This window comes from Cariama cristata, unplaced genomic scaffold (genome assembly GCF_000690535.1).
Source record: "Cariama cristata isolate BGI_N322 unplaced genomic scaffold, ASM69053v1 scaffold40713, whole genome shotgun sequence".
Taxonomy (NCBI): Eukaryota; Metazoa; Chordata; class Aves; order Cariamiformes; family Cariamidae; genus Cariama; species Cariama cristata.
Genome location: NW_009610835.1, coordinates 1 through 23,537, shown reverse-complemented (window position 1 = coordinate 23,537; position 23,537 = coordinate 1). Strand labels below are relative to the sequence as shown.

The following is a 23,537-nucleotide window of genomic DNA, read 5'->3' as shown; positions in this document are numbered from 1 at the left end:
AGCATTTCTTATGATAACAAACTCCCCTCTCACTGCTCTTGTTAGCGAACATTTGAACAGTGGATATAATACTGGTTTACATGGGGGACATATTAGTTGGTCAGTAGTTTTAATAAAGGTGGAAACTAAGTTCACTGTGATGTGATGAAGTTTGTATTTGGTTAAATGTAATTGTTTTCTATCAGCACTGGTTCTTTCATTGTCCTTCCATTCTAGGATTTTCCTTTTTTTCTTTTCACCTTTGTTGCTTCTGAATCTGTTACTTGAAGCCCATCTAATCACTCAACTATTCTGTAAGCTATTGTTAATGTTGGTGCCACTGACAAACTTCCTGAATTTAAGACAAAGAGACAGAAATAAACTGTCTTCCCTTTCCTCACCCTGGCTGGTATTCATGACCCAGAAACATATGTTTTTGCCTTGGTTTTAGGTAGACTAGAAAGCCTTGAAAAACATCAGTCCTCTCAGGCACCAATTACCATGATGTTTGCTTGCAATGACTCTTCCCTATTGTGAGGAGCATTTCTTTAGAACAACTAAACACTAAGTTGTAGTTTGAAAAACAAAAAGTAACATGAGTAAACACTTGTTATCTTAATTTCAGTAACAGTAAAAATTATTTATAAATATTTTGTGAAGTAAGACAAATTACATAAAGGGACTTTTTTTCAAGCATAAGATGATGACTGTCCAACAGGAAAGGAACATTCCAATATGTTGGGGTCAGAAATCAACGACTGAAGAAATGACATACAATACATAAGTCAGTTTCCTGTAAGGTGAATAGCGTAACTGTCAAAAGGTTATTTTTCAATTTAAAAACCTTAATTTTTTTCCATTATTACTTTGTGTTCTATGTTGTAATACTACATAATATTTCATTTGAGATATTTAAATTTATACTTTAACATATGCAATTGCACCATAAATTCTTTGGACGGGATGAGGCATTGTTAGTAAAATCAGCTCATGTTTTTTGAGCCCTGTGTCTTTGGAAACCTAAAGGAGCAGAAACAAATGATATACATAATGGAGTCTGGTAACACTGCAGGACATAACCAAGCAATAGGCAGTGAAAAGCTTACTAACTGATTTCTGCATCTATTTAGCGTAAAAGGAGGTGAGATAGCTGAAGCTAACTTCATGGCCTAGTAGCTATACTTTAATGTTTAGATATCTTCAGTAAAGTTAGGCTGCTAAAGTTCCTAAAGATGAACACAAGAGCATTTTTTCCCTATATGGTCTTTAACTTAAAAATGAGCAACATCATATACATCTTTTGGAAGGCCCCTCTTTTTATTGCCCAAGATACCCATATCTCCTACTGTGACTAAGTTCCTGATTATAAATAATGTTACTGTTGAATAGTCTTGGTGGTTACCCCTACATGCCAATTTTTTTTTTTTGAAACACAGTCAGATAGTCAGCAATGGAGAGGTGGTGTGAGGGAGAAGTCTGTAGTAAGACAGGGGCAGTTAATGAGGTTTTAAATCACACTTTCCATATAAATGAACATTTTCTTTTTGTTAACCCATATAAGCTTTCATGCCAGGAATATCTTAGGACAAAAAGTGTCACAGATTAATTCTTTAATATGTGAGAAGGCACTTTTGAAGGCACATTTCTTAAAACATAAAAGGCTTTGCTAGCCTAGAGTGGAAGTAATCCACGAGTTCGTTCTGTTCTATTTTAATGTAACTAGATTTCCAGCTCTTAGGAAACTTTCTGCTGACTAACAGGTGAATTTCGCAATTCTGAACAAGGCTGTTCCAGAGACATATATTAATATATATAACTCTATGTTAATATATGTAACTCAGATGATTTCAATACCATTCATTTATTTTAATTCATTGGCAATATTAATATATCAGATGTTGTTAGGATTGACATGCGAGGCCAGTGAAGCTGAATAGACTGTGGTAATTTTAAAGCACTGACATTTTTTATTACAACACTCTGTCATTCCTTCATTGGCAAAGATACTTTATATATTGAAATTCTACACAAATTACACAAAAAATGTAGTCCTTTCATATGTCAATATGCTGCCTATTGCTGTAATTATAGCAATGTGCACACACCACATTAATAATATGGAGGAAATCTGCAGTACCACAGGATTCTCTTCTATTTGCCATAATTGCTGTGATTAGTAAAAGGGCAAAAAACGCATTTGCTTAGTCCACCAAAATGAGTTATACAGTATTTAAGGAATAAGAGTTATATAGCTGCATTTGTCAGTAAGCTGTAATAGCAGGGGTCTTGCTAAAATGATGCCTACATCCTCTCCATTCTGCTGTACAAATAAAATTAAACCATTTGTCACGTTGGTAGAGCTCGTAGGAATGTCCTTGTCATCTCAGAGTGAGTTCTCTAAAGAGTTTTCCTATTCCTACATAATTTATTCATCAATCCTTTGAAAACAAGTAAATTGCAGAGTGCAGTTATTCATGGCATTTGTGAATGGGCAACTTGCTTTTGTTCTCACAGCAGGTGCGTAGGTGGGAGAAACAACAAGATAAGCTGCAGTAAGTCTTACTGATTCACTTAAAATTAAAACCAAATAAATAAGTAAAAATCCTGTAACCAAAGAGGGCTTGCTGCATGTGCTTATCATGTTCTGTGTCCGGTTATGCCATTTGGAAATTGCCTTCATTCCTATTCACTAAGAACAGAAGTTAGGATATTACTATATGAGCTTTCTAAGTCATAAAAGACTGCATTTGTGCATGGAGAAAATTTGATATGCAGTTGTCTGAGATCATTAATCCAATCCTGAAATGAAAATAAGTGTTTTGAGAAGTTCCCATTTTTATCACTCTTTTTTTTATCTTATCTCTTCTGTCACTTATTTTCCTGGGACAGGTACCTATGCTTGTCAGCAATCAGTTACTCTCTTGCAAGTATCGCTCCATGGTAACTGTTCAAACTGATTAAAAATGATTTATTATCTCTGCGAATTCTTGAGCTCAGATCCTTGCTTGATCATGCCAAGGTCCTTAACTAAATGTAGAATGGAATTAAAAAAAAACGTTCCGTTTGCTTATTTAATCAGGAAGTTCATCATGCCTCTGGTTTTGCTATATACAGTCTGTCCTCATGTTAGAATGGTAAGCCATTTCAATTTGAGTGACCTCAGTTCTTCAACTCCTCTGAGGGCTCTTCCATGCATATTATCATTCCACAGTAAGCAGAGAGTCACTGCCTTATGAGCATTGTGCATGGACTTTTTTCTCCCCTTTATTAAAAAATCACCAGAAGACATGCAATCGAATTTAAGCCAAAAATGGCAGAGACTTATAACATATGAGAGAACAGTAATAGTGATAGGTGCTTTGGGAGGTTTTAAGACATTAAACTGTACCAGTGATTTCTTTCTGTCTGTGTATCTCAGCAAACTTCTAATGGGCATCTAACTACACAGCTCTGTTATCACTGTCCCATTTTATCAGTTGGCACAGCATCAGGATGGGTAGGTAGTAGTGGAATAATGCCACTACAGAAAGGTTTGAAAAAAGGACTTAGCAATTGATGCTAGCAATTACTTCAAAAGTAGTAGTCCAAGTGCTGTGTAGACAGAAAAAATTGTTGATGACCTTGTCATGACTGAAAGCCAGGTAGTGCTCTGGTGTCAGCAGTAAAAGCAGAGGTTGAGGCTTGTGTCACCATCAGTGATTTTACCACCACCAAGAACTTCATTTACAAGCCAGGGAAGGTTTGCAACACTTAGTCCTAAAAAGGGGAGTGAATTCTCCTTTGAAATCAGACATAGTACCCTGTACCAATTATTATCTGTTGCTTTTTAATACAATGAATATTTCCTTTTTTTACTGTCACTGTAATAGAAATGTTAATGTAAGATATAGCCAGTGTTGTTATGTAAATCTTCTCTCAGCAGCTTTCAATAGTAATAAATCATTAAATGTGTTTTTAAATGTTAACTTCTCTCAATAAATTGAAACAATTCAGCCCCTGTTTGTACGCTTTAATTGGATAGAATGAATTCTTAGTTTCAATTTGTAATTATATGCAAAATACCAAATTATATACAGATAAATGTGTTCTATGTTTGTTTGGAGATTGAACAATCCCTGGAATCAAATGCTGGAAAATATTCCCTCATTATCTGAGGAATTATTTTTATTAGCGGAACAAATCTGGATGTAGTTAGCTTTGTTTCACAGAGCAAATTATATAAAAGCTAGAGAAGATATGTACTATGATGTGTTTCTGCTTTTGAGTCGTTCATATAAAAATAAATTTTTGAGATGAAAATTTCTGTAGTTCTTGTTTGCATAAAGTTGCATATTTGGCTATGTTAGTTTGATAAATATATTTTATAATTTATGAAGTAAAATAAAAGATAATTTGATACAAATCTGAGGGGTTTTTTTGTACTTGCGTATCTAATAGTAGGACTGATTTTTAAAATGCTCAGCCTTGATCACACAAGAGTTTGTACATACTTCCATGTATTTGTACTTTGTATTTTTGAGAACCTTTGTTTACATTTTGCACTTCCCTCAAGCTGGTGTGTCAGTTTAATTTTTTTTTATAGTTAGTATCAGTTGCCAGTTCTCAGCCTACTAAAACAAGGCTCTTCCCTTTGAGCTCACCATCTTGTAGAAAACATTACTAGCATTTTAGAACACAGGACTTTTTGTCAATCTAGCTGTAAAGAGAATTATGATGAATCTATTACTACAGGCTTACTGCTTGGTTTGTTGCAGGATTTGTTGAGTCAACTGAGATGCTAATTCTTCCTTACTGCACTGAAAGTTTGGAAGGTGGGAGAATGATATGACTGGTGTACCTGTCATTGTGGAAATCTGTCAGTCATGACAATTTCCACTAACTTCCAGTGCAATAATATTGTAATGCCATGGTGACGTAAATGTTGACTTTGTAACAGCATCCCTCTGGAAAATCTGAGTGGATGGAAGAAATTTCTTTTTCACTGCGATCTGAGCTATCCCAGCTTTTTTAATTGGTGCAAATGTGGCACAGAATAAGTGGAGATGAAAGAACCTGTTCTCTATGGACAGTGTTTCACAAAGAAAAATACCATTTTTCTATGGAGGTTCTTGAAAAGATTTGTATTTCTATTCTGTTCTCATATTTGCAAAAAGAATTAATGTTTTGATGGAAAAAAGAAATTCAGGTTTGTTGTAAAATTGATCAGATAATGTAGTAATGCAGAGAACAGTTAAAGTGCTTGCATGTATTATCCACTGTAACGAAATACGTTCTTCAATAGATTTTATACATCTTGCATTGCTAAAATAGAGACTGTTTACATAAAATGATAACTACCAAAATATGTGAAATACATTCAATAGCGTGATGCTTAGAACTTGCCAAGAAGAACATGTACTAATTCCTATCCACCTCCATTGTTACCTTAAAAGCAGCTCTCTCCATAGCAACTGAAAACTTTTCAAGGCAGCAGTAAACTAATCCCTTCCAGCTTCGAGAGCACCATCAAGGAATTTTAAAAACATTGGACTTCCAGCAGCTAAATACTTCTGAGGATTCAGAAGGCCACAAAGCTAGATACGCAAGCATTCTTTTTGCCTTCAGAAGGTAAGAAAATAATGTTTAGAAATAAGTGCATCCTTGTAACAATGATACATATTCCTAACTGCTAACAGTAAAATATACCTAAACACCAAAAGATTTCCTAACATCTAAAAACATACTAACCTTTATCTGAGTGAGTGCCAATTTGAATTCAGTAGTTCTCTTTTCATTTTAAATACTTTATTAGCAGAGTTTCCTTTAAAATAAGACATACGTATCATATTGCAGTTAAAAGAAACTGAACTTATGTGTGGCTGTTTAACACGTGCATTATCATCTGAAAATGTATGTCACTGCCAGCACCTGCCCGTCAACAGAATAAAATCCTCCTTTTGGAAAACAGAAGTGAAACTCTTTTGTTTCTTGTGCTTTGATGTTGAGATAGATTATTGTTAAAGCAGAGGCAATGGTATATTAGGAAGGATAGTGACAAGACAGATTTACAGTACAAATGTCTTTTGCATCTAGAGTTAACAAGTTAAACTTATTGCTTCTGGTATGTTTGTCTTGTTTATTCACTGAGTTCTATGAATGAAATTGTGACCTCAGTTTGTAACTCTTTTGTCTGATCATAAAATACCACTAGTTTTTAAGTACATTCTGTTCATTCTTGTTTTGTGTTGTATGGCTGGAGTTTGGTAACGTTGGTAAAGTGTTTTGAAAATAAAATCTGCTCTATGTCATTGCCGTGTAACATAATTACTGCACATTCATATCAGAATTAGACTAGTAATCTTTGTTTACAGTTATTTTTGCTACTAAAAACCTGTTTCATAGTGGAATGAAAGTGAAAGTTACGGTATTTTCCTGTTCTTACTGAAGAGGATTATTAGTGGATAAAATAACATAACACTGAAATGAAAACCATACACTTTACTTCTATGAGGAAGGAAGGGCACTTTGAGTCAACCTCTCGTTGGTAATTCTACAGAAGTTTTAAGGCCATGGTTGTCTTAGTTTCCTGCTGTTCTGGGCTGTAAAGCCCTTACAGGCTCCCTGTTGTTCAAAAACAGCTTGTCACTGCAAATCAGCTTAGCCGACCGATTAATAAATCCTTTCAAACATATTGCATTCACACTAATTAAAGGGTTGGGGTTTTTTTCCCCTTTACCATTCAGATTCCTCAGGTTTCAAGTTTAAGCTGTGAAGTGCAAACAACAATCCAACATTCAGTGCAGATCACGCACTGCAGGAAGAGGAGATGTGTTTTCTGACCAAGCATCCAGCTCTTGGGGTGGTATGTTCTGCTTTCATATTCAGTGTGCTCATCGCTGAAGGACAGCCTGGGGAAGAGCATGGGCAGGATGGCATCTATGCTCCCAGCCGAGGCTATCTGATGGAAGTTTTACGCGTTCTTTCAGCTGACAACACTGATCTCCACATGAACCACTCAGGAGAATTGGTCAAAATGTTACTGGAGAGAGCTGAGTGCCCACAGCGGATTTATGGCATGCAAGAGGATTGTAATCTGGTTAGTGCTTCGATTAATGAGGGATATCTTTACAGGATCATCAGTGAGTTGTAAAATTATTTGAGTGATACTCTAATACAAAACTTAAACATTTAAAGGGTATGTTGTTGCAGCAAAAAATTGTCCCTGTTTGAATCGTTTCATTCTGAGTTATTAATATTTATTGTTTGAGCTCATGAAGAGCTATTCCAAACATGACAGGCATTCCTTTAAAATGTTGTGCTTCAGTCGCATAGCACTAATAATTTTCCTTTAAAAGTCATCAAGTGTATATTTTTCTATATAATATATAAAAGCATGAGCTTGACTTTGGGACACAGAGGATTTCCACTGTGGAAAGACATAGGTAAAAACTGGGGAACTGTTCTGCCACTTTTTTTTTTGTTGTTGTTCTGGATTTTGTTTCATAAAAATAGAACCCAGGCAGGATTGTCTCAGATTTATGTGCCACTTCACTGAAATATTCAAGATTTAGAGGATGGTTTTGATAAGCAGTTCAGGTCAAGGAAAATCACAGGCAGAACAATGAATCTACAAATCCAAACTGAAACTGGAAATAGTCCAGGGTACAGCTTCACAGAAGATTTGGTAGTCTAGTTGAGTTGAGAATATTTTCAGAACTGATCCCCAATTTGACAAAGAAAGGAACAAGTGTAATAAGATCGTAGGTTCTGGTAGGACAGAGACAGTGATAAGTGAGCAACTTAGCTGAAAAGGACTACAAAGGGCTTGGTCAGTCTTGGCATTGATTAACATTACTCTAGCTCTGGCATTGTTCAGTGACCTATATACAGCAGATTGTCACTTTATATCAGAATTATGAGGATGGTCACATGGCAGTGTGCTGAAATCTTCCAAAATGATTTAACAAGATTTGGTAAACCAAAGTAGCAAAACCTGTGCAAGAAGCGCTATCCTTCAAGATCATCAAAATTTGAAACAGAATGCCCCACCTTAGCTTGGCATTTTCGTTCCCATACTTGTGGAGAATAACTAATTGATTTCAGACTATGCTTTCCCTTCTAAATCCAGAGTTCCAGTGGTATCACATGACTTTGTTTTCACATTATTTTAAAAAATTTTTAATGATGTCTCCAATAGGTATTTAAAAGCAGTGAATTTTAACACTTTTTAGACCCTTTTTTGGTTTGTTGTTACATATTGGCCCCAAGACTCTTTGGGCAGGGGCTGGCAGCTATTGAATGGCATCAGACACTTCTTCATCTCCTAAGCACACAAAAGTCATATATTTCTTGCAGTGGTAAGTTAATTCTTTCTAACTTCTGGCTTCTTAAACAAAAGAAACTCAGGGTTCAGTGCCCAGGTTCAAAGCAAGCCTCTTCTTTACAGCAAACAAGCGTTTCTAAGCCAAGGCCATGCAGATAGTTATGCCTGTAAAATATTAGTGACAGCGAAATAACCAGTGATGAATCAATTTATACCCTCTTGATATGTCCTCAAGGGTCATTCTCTATGGGCTACCCATATACTTTGGAGTAGCTGCTGCTCCCTTCTAATTAGCAATTTCCTTTTTAGTCATCTTCCTTGCAAGAGCAAACAACAGCCTCACTGATTACAATTTATACTTACTGGGTTTTGAAATGTGATGGAAGTCTTTGAAAATATTCTACTACATGCAGTATGTTTATTGTCTTACTATTGAGTGTTTGGAAAGGCTGGTTGACCAACTTGAGGTCTGTTGGGACACAAAACAGAATAGCTATATTCCTCCTAGCCCAAATACTAATACTCAGAGGCACGCATTAGAAAAAGTTAGAATTACAGATCTTGATGGACAATGTAGGCAGGGCACAGTGGATCATACTGTAATCTAGTTTATTCATGAGTATAAATATTTAATTTGGCAATTACCATCCACAGTTCTCTTTATCTTAGCTTGAGTATTTGTGAGAATTTTTGTTAGAATTATTTTGTTTAAAAAGTAGCAGCTCTGTCAGCTCCTCCAAGGAACATTGGCTTCTGAACACGACAATTTGTGTTTGATTCTACTCAGCTTTTGTGTAGGAAAATGAACTAACATACAAGGTGATCCACGCCAACCAACACATCATGCTTGTAGCCACAAACAATTTAGTCTGACGATCTAGGTTCTTTCTGGATTCGTTAAGTTGTTAGAGTGCAGTTTTGATTGTCCCATGGTACCTTCATGTATTGTAGTTTCCTCTCTGAAATGTACAGTGTGGCTGCTCTACCATAATAGTTGAGATTAGCTGACATGCCTATAATATGCCTGGAAAGGAGCCAGTTGGAAAAAAAACAGCTACAGAATGAATGACAATAGTTACAGGATCTCCTCAAGAAAGAGTCTTTGTTCTGGAATTCAGTATCTTATTTCCCATAGCCTGACATAGAGCTCTATTAGTCTTCTGGTCTAATTTTAAAAACTACCTTTTGCTTCAGCTGGCAAAAGTTTCTGGAAAGTGTCATTGTATCAAGAAAAATAGAGGGTTTTATGCATATATGTATATATATACACACACACAAACATGTTTAATCTATGCTCAGATAGAAAGCCTACACAGGACGAGTATATCATTTCAGTCCCTCTTCAAATGCATTTGAAGGACTAAATGGTGTTGAGATGTTGTGCTTGCTCTCTGCACTGAACTGAATTTTTCCAGTTAACAGAATTCGTGGAGAAAAAATAAAAAAAGCTGTATGATTGCAGGGTCAATTAAATCTCTTAACAGTACATTGAATATGATATAACTTCTGTTTACATACCCTGAATTAACTACAGTCCAGATAGGGTCTTTGTCTTATAATATAAACGCATATAGAATGCACAGGTGAAAATATCAATAGCCCTAACCCCTATCTAATATATTTATAACCAGAAATATAATCTGTTGAAGCCAGTAGAAGACTTTCAGTTCTCTACAATGATTGATAAGAGTTAGTCCTGTTTTGTGGTAAATCTTAAAACCTTTGGATACTTGACATTTCTTAAAAACAGAAGGCGCTCTGGAAATAAACAGTGTGATCTTGCAGCCATAGAACTGCAATGAATTACCTGCACCCTCCTCCTACCATTCCATCAGCCTGCATCTGTGTAGGCTCAGGTGCGATCCCTTAAACACAGGAGTTAAATTCTCCTATTCTCCTCTTTAATTCTATTTGCAGATGACTGGCAGTGTGTCACTTGAGTTGAATTTCCATTTATTTTTTTACAGTGCCTTGAACCAGATGCTTTGTTACTAATAGCTGGTGGAGATTTAGAAGACCATCTCAGCGAAGAAGTATTTGAGAGAATTTCTGTTATTCTTCTCTACTACATTCTTCATCATAGAGATGTGTGTTCTTCAGAACTCAGCTTGAATAATAAGGATTATAAATTTTACCTACAGAGTATGCTTAGTTTAAGACATGATGAAGACTGTTACTATTTTTCACGGAATGAAACTGAAGATATTTTGGCTGCAGTAAGGCAACATTTTAAAACTCCTGAGAGCCAGGTAAAGAAAACATAAGTAAAAATAACTTCATAGTTGTTACTGATATAATTCCTTTAAGCTAGTTCAGACAATGTGCTAGTATCATGGTCCTCCAGAAAACTGGTAAATAACAGTGTGAGAGCACAGGCTGAACATTGGTCTTTTGTTGTACATGCTGTTTAATACTAGCCTTCTCCTTGACTTGCTTTTGGCATGTGCTATCTAGCACTTCCACAGAGTCTGATCAGACATGGTTGGGGAGATAGATAGTGCATATTAGGGACCATTGTCAATATGTAATTTAGATGCAGTTGCCCTGCTTAGGGTAGATGGAAAAGAGCATACCTCTGTAGATGCAAGATCTTGCACTTGGCTTCAATGGCAGAAAATACTTTCTCATCTCTTGTATTTATTAGTATAGATATACTCACAGTGAGTGTATTTAGGTGGTATAAAGCAGAACAGCTCCAAAACTGATCTGGCTGTACAGCAGAAATGATGAATCATTTTGCTGTGATGAAATCCTTGCCAGGCCCTGCACTTTCACATCCTTCCAAAGCAAGGTGGAATAAGGAATCTGTCCACAGATATGAAAATTTCCTTCAGTTGGGACACATACATTTGTGACTAATTATCTACAAGCAAGAATATGCCTTGTAGAAAGACTGATACAGATAAGTGTAAATTTCAAGTTTGAAAAAAAAAAAAAAGGATATTGAGTATATTCAGCTAAAAACATCCTGTTTAAGTCAGAAAACATGCAGTGAATTTTCTCATCACTGTTTATTATTCCTTATCTCAAGTAGGTTCTGTAAAATAATACAGCAATATTTTAGAGTTCACAATCCAAAGAAAAACTGTTTTCTTTGTAATGGGCAATAAGTTTTTGCCAGATTAGATAACTCCTGAAGTACAGGTTGACCTCCTGTGGGAAGCCCCTTAGATCTGATCATAATATACAGTTAAATTTGTTTTATTGCAAAGTTTGAATTTGCCCTTTTCTTTTTCATTTCGTTAGATTTTAATTTACACCATACTGTAGTAGAGTTTCCTACGCAAACAGAAGATGGCTAGGAGTCCTGGCTGTGCAGCAGAATGTTGAGGGCCTCCAGTTTCTCTTTCTGTGTTCTTTGTGTAATCGTTTCCCATCATAAATTATTCATTGACCAGTACTTTTGGTTCTGGGTCTTGGTGAACGTGCCGATTTCCAAGAACTCCAATGGTATCTGGGCAACAGTGAAGAGGCATCGGTGGGTATTTGGCATGTCAAGATAGAATAACAATCCATAAAGTGCTTTGCTGTGTGGTCTATTTGTTTATGCTGGCAGTATAATCAGTTGTCAAGCCTGTTCAGTTACTGACACTTCACTGTTCACTGACATGAAGGCAAAGAAGGGTTTTTTACAAAAGATAGTCAAGACATTATAGACTATCTAATGCTTAGAATCGCAATACCTGAGTTATGGAAAAGTGCCAATGATGCAGGGTAGTAATAGAAAAAAAACATTTTTAGTGGCTCTTATGTTTTGGTTTCGCAGGAAACATCCTCTTCTCAGTCATAGAACCTAATATATTATTTGAAATTAGAGATTAAATTTTGGGTTGTGGAAATTTAAATGTGTAATGGATGGACAGGAAAGGAAATGCCAGCCTCCTCTGCAATGTTTAAGGAATATATAGAGAAAGATGAGTATGTGTAAAATAAATTATTACTGTATTGGCTCATCTAGTTGACTTTTCAATTAATTGATATGGGTTAGAGACAAATGAACTTAAATAATTTTCATCAATTTTTTTTTTTTTATTATTTCTCTCAAACCCCAACTGTTTGCAGTGAAAATAAACAAGAAAGGCAGAAATGGAAGAAAACAGGGATAAGTTTCCAGGTAACTGAGAGAGCTGTACCTTGCTCCCTCACTTCAGACCTGCACACATCCACACACGTAGGTGTACACAATTCTCTACTGCTCCTTTGTTCACCCAGCAGGGAAGTTACCCTTTATCTGCAGAATTATATCTTTCCATATTGTCCTCAGAAAACTGCCCCATAACAAATTATGGATTCAATTTAATAGGTAGGTAACTAAAAACATTAAGAGAATTCTTCTGAAGTTTGAGATAAAGAATTGAAGCCTGTATTATTTGAGTCAGTATCTTGTACCTTAACAAAAATTCCTCCCTTTTCTGCCACTTTCTGGAAGTAGATGTAGATGCAATTGAGGAGGACACAGGGATAATAGAAACAGCATGAAAATAACACTAAGCAAAAATAACTTGAATGAAGGACTGTACTTCTTCCCCATCAGAACCTGAGTAAAATGTCAGGCTTTTTTATTCTATGCCTGTTCTCCTGAAAAAGTCCCGTTTCGCATTTGCTGTCCTGCTGTCAATTACAGCTTTAATCTTAGTATTTTTTCTACTCTGGCTGTCTGTGAAAGCGTTCTGTCCAGTTCCTCCTCCTGTCACTCTGATTATTTAAATGGAGGTGACCAGGGCTGTCCTCATGCCGTTTTCTTCTGATTTCAGTGTGTTGATGTGAGTACTCTGGAGAAAAATGCTGATATAATGAACAGAGATGGTGCTGATGAAAACACTCTTCCACGACTGGCTGCTTTAATCATTACTCTGGCTCTCCAAGGAATCTGTATGGGGAAAGCAAGTTTGCCTTCTCCAGAATTCTTTATAAAATATATTTTCAGTTCTCTAAACAGTACCACTGAGCTCCAAGTGACAGGTAAGCTATTTATTCGTTGCCTTTTGCAACTCACACTTGATGTAAACTATCTTTAAATGCCTAAAGGACTTTTTGTACTTCATTTTAGATTTAAAAGCCATTTCATTTTAGAGCTGTTAAGTAAAAACAATGTTGGAAAATAAACTTATTCTGATAATTTTCTGAGAGGTATAAAACAAATCATTACTGACATTATTAAATGTGTACTGTCACATTAATTTATTATTTAATTGCTCAGCACAGTCTGAAGTGCCCAAGAGAGCTCAGAGATTGGCAATCTAGCTGCAAGGGCAGAGTTCACTTGGGCCTCGTTTGCATTGCTTCTTTATGCAGATCTTCGTACATTGCAAGACTCACGTATGGTAGCCAGATTAGACACCCTAGTCACTCACACCTCAGTGTAGACGTACCCCCAGAAGAGAAGAAATAGACACAGGCCACTCTGTTTTGACCAAGTGCTCTCTGGTATCTGCCTGCTGTACCTGAAAACATCTTTGTGGTTTGTGCTTCCCTACCCACCTTCTGATCTTAGTATTCAGTAAGTGAGTCTGGAATATGCAAAGTTCATTTTCTTCAGGAGTTCTGTTGCTGGACATATCAGAAATGCTACTTAACCAGAAATAAATAGAAGTATAGGAGAATTCTGAGTGATTAAAAAATTAAAAAACCAACAAAACAAAACACAAGTGTTGAGCTCTCAGCAGCTGCTATTAAGTTCTGTAAAAGATTCTGCATGCTTAGCAGTTTAAAACTGTTAAACCATCAACTCAGAGGCCTACTATGGATTTAGAAGGTTATTATAAGACATCTACTTTTCCTTGTTTGTAGTAACTGCTACCAGCAATACTTTACAAGCTTTTCAAAGCACTTTTAAAAAGTTGCATTGAGTGTGGGTAAAAACAGCTTAAAAAGTTGAATTAAGCATAGGTAAAAACATTTTTACCACTGAGGTTACACAGAGGTACTTTGAATCACAGAAATAAATAATAAAAAAAGAACAAAATCCTCAGCCCTAAACTTGGACTCCTTCATTGTACTTGCATAAACTGGTTTTGCAGCAAAACCCTTCCTTTAAAAACGCCAAGCCAGATCTTCTAAAACAATTGACTCACAGCAATGGATGGAGCCATCTGGGCACAGTGCTACTAAATAGCTATATATGGTGAAATCCAGGCCCTAGTGAAAACAATAGCAAGACTTTACAGTTGGTGGAGTTAGGGTGTCATTCAGGGAAACAAAAAAATATTCTTAACCAGTTTGTTACACTATATTTTAAGCCTAAACTAATCAAATTGTCCCTTTAAATTTGTTTAAATTCTTAATAGTAACTGCAGGAAAGAGCAAGGAGCTGGCAACATGGAAAAAAATACTACATTTAGAAAACAAATCTAGCTTCAGCTCCATTCAGATCTGTTTGCTCAAGACAAAGAAAGTAGACAAACATCTTATCACAAGCCTTTTTGTAAGATTTACCATTAAGATTATACCATTTGCTTTTCTGAATAACGTTAAAAACCGAAGGATTATCACATGGAAACATTCTTAATCTCAGTGATCTAAATTTCTCTGAAATTAATTTGTGGACTGCTTTTGTTTCCAATAGACAAACTCAGGTTTACAGAAGCTATCCCTATGGCTTCATCTTGAAAATGCAGGGGTGAAGGAAGGTGATAAGTAAGATAGGATAGAGCATGCTTCCTCATATAACCAAGCATTTCATCAGCAGGCACACTCATTGGACTCAAACTGTGTCATGGGCTACATCCCTGCATTGTCTCAGGTTTGGATTAGGGATCCTGGCTCCCACCTTCCTACTTCAGTGCTGTAAACAGGCATGCTTCCAGGTTAACCAAAGGGGAGAGAAAATCTGCTGCCCTGTGTTCCACTTCTGAAGTGCGTACGGCAGCATAGCATCCTGAAGATTGCTTTCAGGACAGTCTAGAAAGGATCTGTATTCCTGGTCTTTCTGGACTATCCGAATACCTGGCCATGTCATTTTAGCATGGTGTTCCATTAACATGGGAAAATTTGACGAACGGTGAAGCTATTTAGCGGTAATTCAGCGGTAAACAGAGATCGATGATAAAATGGAAGATGAATTGGCTTTCAGATACATCTGTTTTTCTCTGAGATAGTCATAGGCAAAACATCTGAGTGTGATACTGTAAAGAAGGAAAGGCTGAGTATATAGGTGTCTTGAACTTCTAGAGGTGTTAAGCAGAAATTACCTACAGTACCAAACTGAGGAGAGAAAAAAGTATTAAAATGAAGAGTTGAATTAATGTTAAAACTAACAACATTTTAACAATTATTTTTGGTTTTATCTTTTTAAATGTGTATTTTCCAATGGTAACATATCTGTTTTCTAATGAATTACTAGAACTAGAACAACTACTACATGTGCTTACAGCCAAAAAGACCTGCACTGTAAATGGACAATTCCACAGTCACAAAAGAAGACGTTATAGTATGGCAATCAGAGATATTGGAACCAGAAATATTCCAGTCAAAGGAAACCATACAAAAGGAGACTATCTGAAAGGTTATTTTGAAGATCATGAAAGGAACACAGATTGGGACCAGGTTAATTTATTTTTACGTTATTATAGTATTGGTCACAGAATTTCAGTGATAGAAGTTCTAATTGGTTTGCAAACACTACATTATTTCTGAGGTAAAATGTATTAGTTTCAAAAAGTCATGTAGATACTGATAAATGTGTTTTTATATAGTTTTATTTGTTTAAATATTAATTGGGGGAAGAACTTTAAGGATATTGAGTATGTCATTAAAGTAGCTGGGAGAGGCTAACAGAATATTTAGTGTTGTGAGGAATCAGGTGTTTCTTCAAGACACAGAGGACTGTAGTACCGTGGCTTCAATGTTTTCCCACATTTATTAGAGATTTCTTGTTCTCTTATGTCACAGAGCTTCTAGGGCCCCTTAGGTGACCTTGTAGAAAGAAGGTTGTTCTGTACTAAGGAAAAAAAGTAAATGAAGGTTTCTGCATAAGTTGTTTTTAAAAGGCTTCTGTAAACTGAAGACTGGGCATTTCCAAACACTTTTAATAGCCATCTACGGAGTCCAGAAGCCTCCTTTGGAAAGTATAGAGTCTGTAAGACAGATCTTTAGCTACTACCCAGTATTCTCTTTGAGGTCTTTGAAGGACAGTGGCTCATAGCAGGTGATTTTATCCTAAATATCTGAAAATAAATAAATTTTGTTTATAACAATCATTAAAGTGTTCCATCCTTTAGACTGGAAGACATTTCTTAGATAAAAAAGGAGACTTCAAAGTATATACCTTGTGTATATTTTGACATGTACATTTGAAATACATGCTTCAAAGAATATATTTCTATTGTTTTCAGGTCTTTACAATTTAAGTTATCTCAAAGAGAATGTTTCTTCTCCATTTAGAAGAATAAGCAATGTGCAATTGAATTTTGCTGTGTGGTCATTTTATAATTGGAACTGAGACAAATGGCTTCTGGTTAAATGCCATTCTGATAGATATTCATCTGTGTAATTTTATTGCATTTGGAATACATACTCTATCAATATGTTTATTTCTTTCCAGCTGACCACAAAAGAGAATCATGCTGATCAATATGATGATGCCTTTAATGGGGTCTCAAAATAATTTTAAATGAAGGTCATTTTAAATGTGTTTCATATTAATTTTAAATTATGAAGGACAAAAATCGGTAGTGACACTATCTGTACAAAAAGTAAAATTGTTCTCCAGCAATAGAAGAATTTATAAAATACAGGTTTTTATTTCTTGAACTTCTGAGATTGGCTGTAACTCAAAAGATAAGTGTGCACTGGAGTTATCTGAGGCTTGGGAGTCAAACTGAGAGCCAAATATTCTATATAGATTAAAAAAAAAATATCAAAAAGAAACATCTGGAGAGAAGAGAATTTCTCTTCTGTGTCAATTCCTAGTTTCTCATTTTTATTCCATTCCTCTTCTTTCTAGTTATGTCTGTTTTCTTTGACATATCATTCCGTTAGAAGGCTTTGCGTTTCAGTGTTGTGTTGCTAATTTTGTTTCATGCTTTCTGCACGTATCTGTGATAACCATTGTGCTCCATTAGTAACAGATGCTGCTGCATATGAGGCATTGACTAGTTTATGACTTGTGTTTGCTAGCTACATTAAGATCTGTAATTTGATTTTTAGATAGGAATTATATTTTGAAACATTATCACAGAAAAAAGGTCACTGCTTTCTTTTTAAGTCATTGTCTCCACTGATTTAAAAACTACATATAAAACAAGTAAGTAGGAGGTGATCTAATAAAAGCAATAATATTAAGTTCCATAAAACTATGTCACAATATCTATGTATTCATTTATTCCTCATTAAAGAAACATTGATTTTGGAAAACAAAATCATCCATCCATCTGTCCATCCATCCAGTTTTACATATGAGAATATGCAAATTCAATTTACTTGTTTCTTCAGTATCATCCTCCAGGAGTACACACATAGTTGCTTTACTAATGGAGACTTAGTACTCTGCCTCCCTATGTTAAAAAGCTTGAAAGGCTAGGGCTTGGAACTGGAAAAGATGCAGGTCCTCATGCCTCAAGTCTTACAAGAACATTTTGCTAAATAAGCATTAAGAATTATTTTTTTATGTGTGGATACACAGTTTATTTTCCAGATGAGATCTTGCTTGTTCATTTAAAATTCATTACAAGAAAAATCACATTAAAATTTAGGTTCATAGAAATCCCAGACCTCATTTTGTCCATACTAGTTCTCAAAACAGGGCCAACATCAAAGTCTGATCAAGTTTCAGAGGGCCTTGTCCAGCTGAATTCTGAATGTCTCCAAACATGGAGATTCCACAGTCTTGATGGGAAACCTATACCACTGCTTTATTGCCCTCACTTTGATGGCTTTTTTGTTGTAGCAAATCGGAATTTTCCCTGCTGCAAGTAATACATATTGTCTCTCATCATTTTGCTGTACACCTTTGAGAAGGCTCTGGCTCTATTTTCTCTATAACCCCCATTAGATAGTTAATGACTTAAGGTACCCCCCAACCTTTCTCTTCTCCAAGCTGAACAAACCCAGATCCCTGAGTTCTCCCTGCACATCATGTGCTGCAGTTCCCTAGCCATCTTGATGGCCCTCCATTGGACTTCCCACAATTTGCTAATGTCTTTCTTGTGCTGCTGGTTATTAAACTGGACATAGTCCAGATGAGGACTCGTATGTCCTGAGCGGAGGGCAATAATCTTTTCCACTACCTGTTGGCTGCACTCTTGCTGATGCAGACCAGTATGCAGTTAGCCTTCATTGCCACAAGGGCACACTGGTGACTCACGTTCAAGTTGCCTGTCAGGACCCCAAGGACTTTTTCTGTAAAGCTACCTTCCAGTCAGTTTTTCCCGGCCTTTATTGATGCATGGGTTTATTCTGTTTGAAGCACAATAAATTTGTCTTTGCTGATCTTCATGAAGGTCTTGTCAGCCTATTTCTTTGTCTTGTCAAGACCCCTCTAAATAGCAGCCATGGTCGTCAGCGTATTGACTACTTGTGCCAGTTGAATTTAATCTGTGAATGCGATATGGTGCCCTCTGTTCCATTGCTCAGGTCACTGGTGAAGGCATTAAATAATATCAGTCTCTGTACTGCCCAGTGAGAAATGCTACTCATAACAAACCACGAGCTAGACTTCCAACTTGATACCACTTGTTGGTGTTCCCTACTTCTAGAGTCAAAACCACTGCCTAGAACAGGCAAACTGAAGGTCTTTTCCAATATGGTAGCTCCTGAATTGTCTTCATGCTCTCCTTCTGCTTGGAGGCAGAACAGGCTAGATCCAGGTGGCAAGATCACCTGTTATCCCAAAAACTTGAACATGATATTCAGAATAAAAGTATCAGTGCTCAATTTATCCAGTTTCTTAGTGAGCCACAGTTTAGAAGTAGCTCACTGAGCTACTTCTTAGTAGCCTCAATAGAAATTGTGCTACTTTATCCCAAAGATTCTGCTCTTTCTGAAATATAGAGTAGTATCAAGTTTTAACTAGAAAAACAAAAAAGAATTACAAGTAATCAAAGTAATTAAAGTAATTTAACCAGAAAGATGTATATGGAAAACGAGCTTTTCTAGGCTGTATAACCCTATGTTCTTCTAAGATTGCATATTTAACCTCAGCATTAAATGCAGGTATATGCAAAAAATTCAGTAACTGTATATACTTTTCTACATAGGTTTGTTTCTCTGCCAATGAACTTGTGAAGATATTTTTTAAAAACAGTTCTTCCTCCATTTCTAAGGACCACTTCAAGCAAATCAGTCCAGCTATCATTCAGCAACTATTAAGTTGTTCATGTCAGCTTACTGACTCCAAGCAGACAAAGCTTCCACCAACAACTTTGGAAAGTGAGTTATGTTGTTATCTATAAAGTATTGTGAAAATTCAGATAAGGAGGTGCAGGGGCTTAACTTCTGAAGTAATTTCATTCATTAATAGACTTAAACCAAAACATGATGAGATTTATGCACTCTAATTTATGCACTCTATAATTTCATAGCATACATGTCAGACAATATTACTATATTGAGAAGTAAAGGGGTTCAGTGGTCTCAGTTTTATATTAGACAGAATGATACTTCAATGTGTCATGTTCTAACCTTTATTTTCTTAATTTCTTAGGGAACTGCTTGATGTAGGCAGCAAGTGAGGTGTAACAGGTCCTTATCAGTGGGTTGCTAGGCAGTAATGACCTATTTTGTGAAATTTCCACCAGTTTTATGCTGGAATCATTACATTGCTGTTATGTATAGCCTCAAGGTTATGTTAGCTGGCATTTTATACCGTGATGTGGCAAATGCTTGATATAGATAAGTTCTGTGTGAATGTTGCTGGGTTTTCGTGTTGTGATATTTTACAGCAGAGAAGCTTTGGGGATACTGCTGTGGGAAGAAAAACAACCAGGAAACCAGTCACATGGGCAGCAAAACCTGTGTGACAGAGCTGGAACAAGAACTGAGTTAGAGTATAATCAGATTGTTTCCAGTTGCAGTCGTAGCCCTCACATGCCACTGCTTCCAGGGATTTCTGCCCCATCTGTTCTGCTGACTCAACCTCTCCTATAACCAATCCCTAGCCCACCCTATCAAAAAAAATCTGAATCTGATCTGATCTAAGGGCTTCTTAATATGCTTGCTGTTTTTGTTTTTACTTTAAACCAGTAATATCTGGGAAGTGGTTACAAACATGTGTGCTGGTGTATTATGGGGCATTAATTTCCGGTGGGGGATTTGGGAGCTGGGAATGAGCAAAAAGGAATGGGCATCTAACCATGATCAATTGCACCTAGAGCAGCACTTTTGGGGTACAAATCAATGGCTTCAATACCTTTATCCTAATATCTGCACGGCCAGCTCCAGATGACTAGAACTTTTAGGAGCTAGTAAGATTTCCTCACGTCCTGCTGGTCAACAATCCTTATGGAACAACACTTTCCATCTCTAAATTATCTCTGTACTTTAAGCGACATACATTAAGCAGCTTGTGGGAATAAGCTGAGCTATCATTCCATGGTGTACAGATTAATTGAACTATGAGTGTGAATTTAAAAAAAACGTGTTAGATAAGGGCATGGAAGAACACTCATGGTTATCCCAAGAATGATTATAGGAGAAAGAATCGTACAGAATAGGAAGAATCATTATAGCTCCCCAGAAGGCAGCAGTCCTTCTTTCTTATGTTATCTCTCTTCTCATTGCCTGAACACCTTGCAGTCTTTACTGCTTTTATCTTTTCTGTGCTTCACGGATATGCCCATTTTTCAGATGAGGGATCAAGGGACAAATAAAGAAAGGAACTTACCCAGGTCATGTACAAGGTTCATGGCAAATTGACAACTGAGTGAGATTCTCCCAAGTCTAAGGCTATCAGCCCTATCAATGGCATCTTAATGATTTCATAAAGGTGAGAGATCTGTGTAGATGAGAAAAGCTGAACTATCCAAATACAGAATGGAATTAATAACACCGCTTTCTGCAGCCCTTTCCAGGGGCTTTTTGGCAAAGGAAGGAGTCCATGACCACAGGGACACTGACAGACAAACGACTTCATGTTTGACCTATGTGTGACCTAGTAACCTGAGCATGAGCTGATTAATTTTATTCTCAGTTCTGTTTTACTGACAGGCTGTGCTGTTTTGGCTAAGACACCAAGGCCTGACCTTCCATAAATATCTCTTATACCCTTGTATTTGGATGTGCAACATGTGAAATTTACTGTCTGATTTTATGAGGTGCTGAGCACTTGCAGTGCTATTAAAGTGTGAAACATTGAGTGACACTTTCGAATATTTTGGCATTAGTTCCTTTATGTCTGTTTCTCATCAGTGTTTTACCTCCATCATAAGACTTTCATACAGATTAATCAGGATTCATGTTGTGCGAAAGGTTGGAAATGTGAGCAGGGTGTAACTCGGAAGAATTATAAGAGTAACCTTCCAAAAATCCCAGTAACCTGGGAAAAATACGTTGGTGGTCCTGATGTAGTAACTAAAGGAGTGTATGTCCACAGCACATTTACAAACACCATTTGGACCAAAGAGTTTATGCTTAGACCCTAAACTGGATGCCTACATTCATCTGAGGTTTTAGGCCTAGGTTTGTTTACTGAATATGATTTGATTAATAATGTCGTGTTGATTGTAAAGATACACAGGTGTGGCATGTGAGGACATAGAATGACAAGCATAAATCTGTTAAAAGAGGAAACAAATGCGGACCAGTATTCACTGTGCTGCTCTGAGTGTCTCTAATCTGCACAGTCACAGTCTATTTAGTTCTTTAATGCCTGAAATTTGGAAGCATTAGACTGTATTACCTGTAAAGCCTGAAAAAAATGAATGTTTTTTAGGCTTCCAATTCTGTCATCTGTATCACACATGACTAGAAAAATCTATGTGGCACAATGAATCAGTTCTCCTCTATGTGCTTGTACACAGAGGTGGCAAAACATAGCCTCAAAAACAACTACAAATACAAAACAAATAACCAAACACAAGTACAAATAGTGAATGATTAAAGGTGCCTTTATTTTGTTTCATTTGTTTTTCCCTGCAGAATATGGTTACAGCACTGTTGCTGTTTTACTTATTACTATTGGATCTATGTTTGGTACAACGCTGATTTTATTTAACTCCTGTCAAGAAATCTATACACTCATTTTACAGCTGTTTGTTGGTTTGGCTGTTGGGACCCTTTCTGGAGATGCGTTGCTACACCTTATACCTCAGGTAGGTAATACACACTTTTGTGTTTTTAAAATGTTGACACATATGCACCCTTGCGCACACACACAGAGGAAAAGTTTCATTTAAACCTGGCTAATGCTCATCTGTTTAAAATAAAGGTTTCCATGAAATCTGTGAACCAACTACCCAGCATTCCAATTACATTTGCACTTTGTAGTTCAGAGAGAGATTCCAAGGAGTAAGAAGCAGAAATCAATGAATGATGAATTTAGAGAAAATAAGGTTCCTGTTTTCACAAAAACTTTTCAGAAAACCCACAAGTCCTGTGCAAGCCAGGTTTCTAGATGTGTATTAAACTATTCTGTGAGGCAGATTCTGTAATGCATTTTAGGAGAAATTGTTCAAAGGTTGTACAAGGCATCTATAGTCCCCTCCACACATTGTTCCAGACAGCCGGGGGCTATCAACCTAATTAATCCTGCTGCCTAGAACTGAATAAAATGGGTGCTACAATTTTTTCCTAAATTAATAAAATAAATCTTAAGAATAGGATAGTGTGTAAAACAGAAACAATTTTTCCATTGTGTATTCATTAATTTTTGACTGAGTCTCCTCTAATATAACACAACTGTTATGAGTAGACTTCAACTGGCCCTTGAAAGAGAGTTTCACACCTTCACTTGAGATTGTGGTCAAAATGTTCTTCGTACTCAATACATCATGTCTGGAAGCAGAACTGGGAGAGTAGTTTAAGGAAGGCAATTTTCAGTGAATGTCAGACAAATGCGTTTCTTTAAGAAACGCCTTTTGAGTGTGAAAGTATTCTCCTTCACCAGTTTTGAGTGACGTATCCAGTAGCCTTTAAAGTGCCCACTTTCAGAGCAAAGGAGGGCTACCATGCTGTGCCACTGGGGAATAAATGGAAGCACATCCACCAGCAGAAAGCTTTATGGATTATTTTCAATATGAAGTTTACATCTGAATATGATGCAAGTAACTTTTTAGACCTCAAAGGTCAATGTACGCCAAACAAAAAATATCAAATATATATA

At 36.4% G+C, this 23,537-nt stretch overlaps 1 protein-coding gene across 1 annotated transcript; it reads left to right on the top strand.

Annotated features, from left to right (window-relative positions):
• Positions 1–5,496: 5,496 nt before the first annotated feature.
• SLC39A12 (solute carrier family 39 (zinc transporter), member 12) lies at positions 5,497–22,527 on the top strand (the record flags this gene model as incomplete). The annotated part of the gene is made up of 7 exons (XM_009698006.1): positions 5,497–5,586; positions 6,702–7,054; positions 10,249–10,530; positions 13,036–13,243; positions 15,624–15,826; positions 19,477–19,648; positions 22,355–22,527. Coding segments are annotated over exons 2-7 (1,308 nt in total), but the record flags the coding sequence as incomplete, so codon positions are not given.
• Between the last annotated feature and the right edge of the window lie 1,010 nt (positions 22,528–23,537).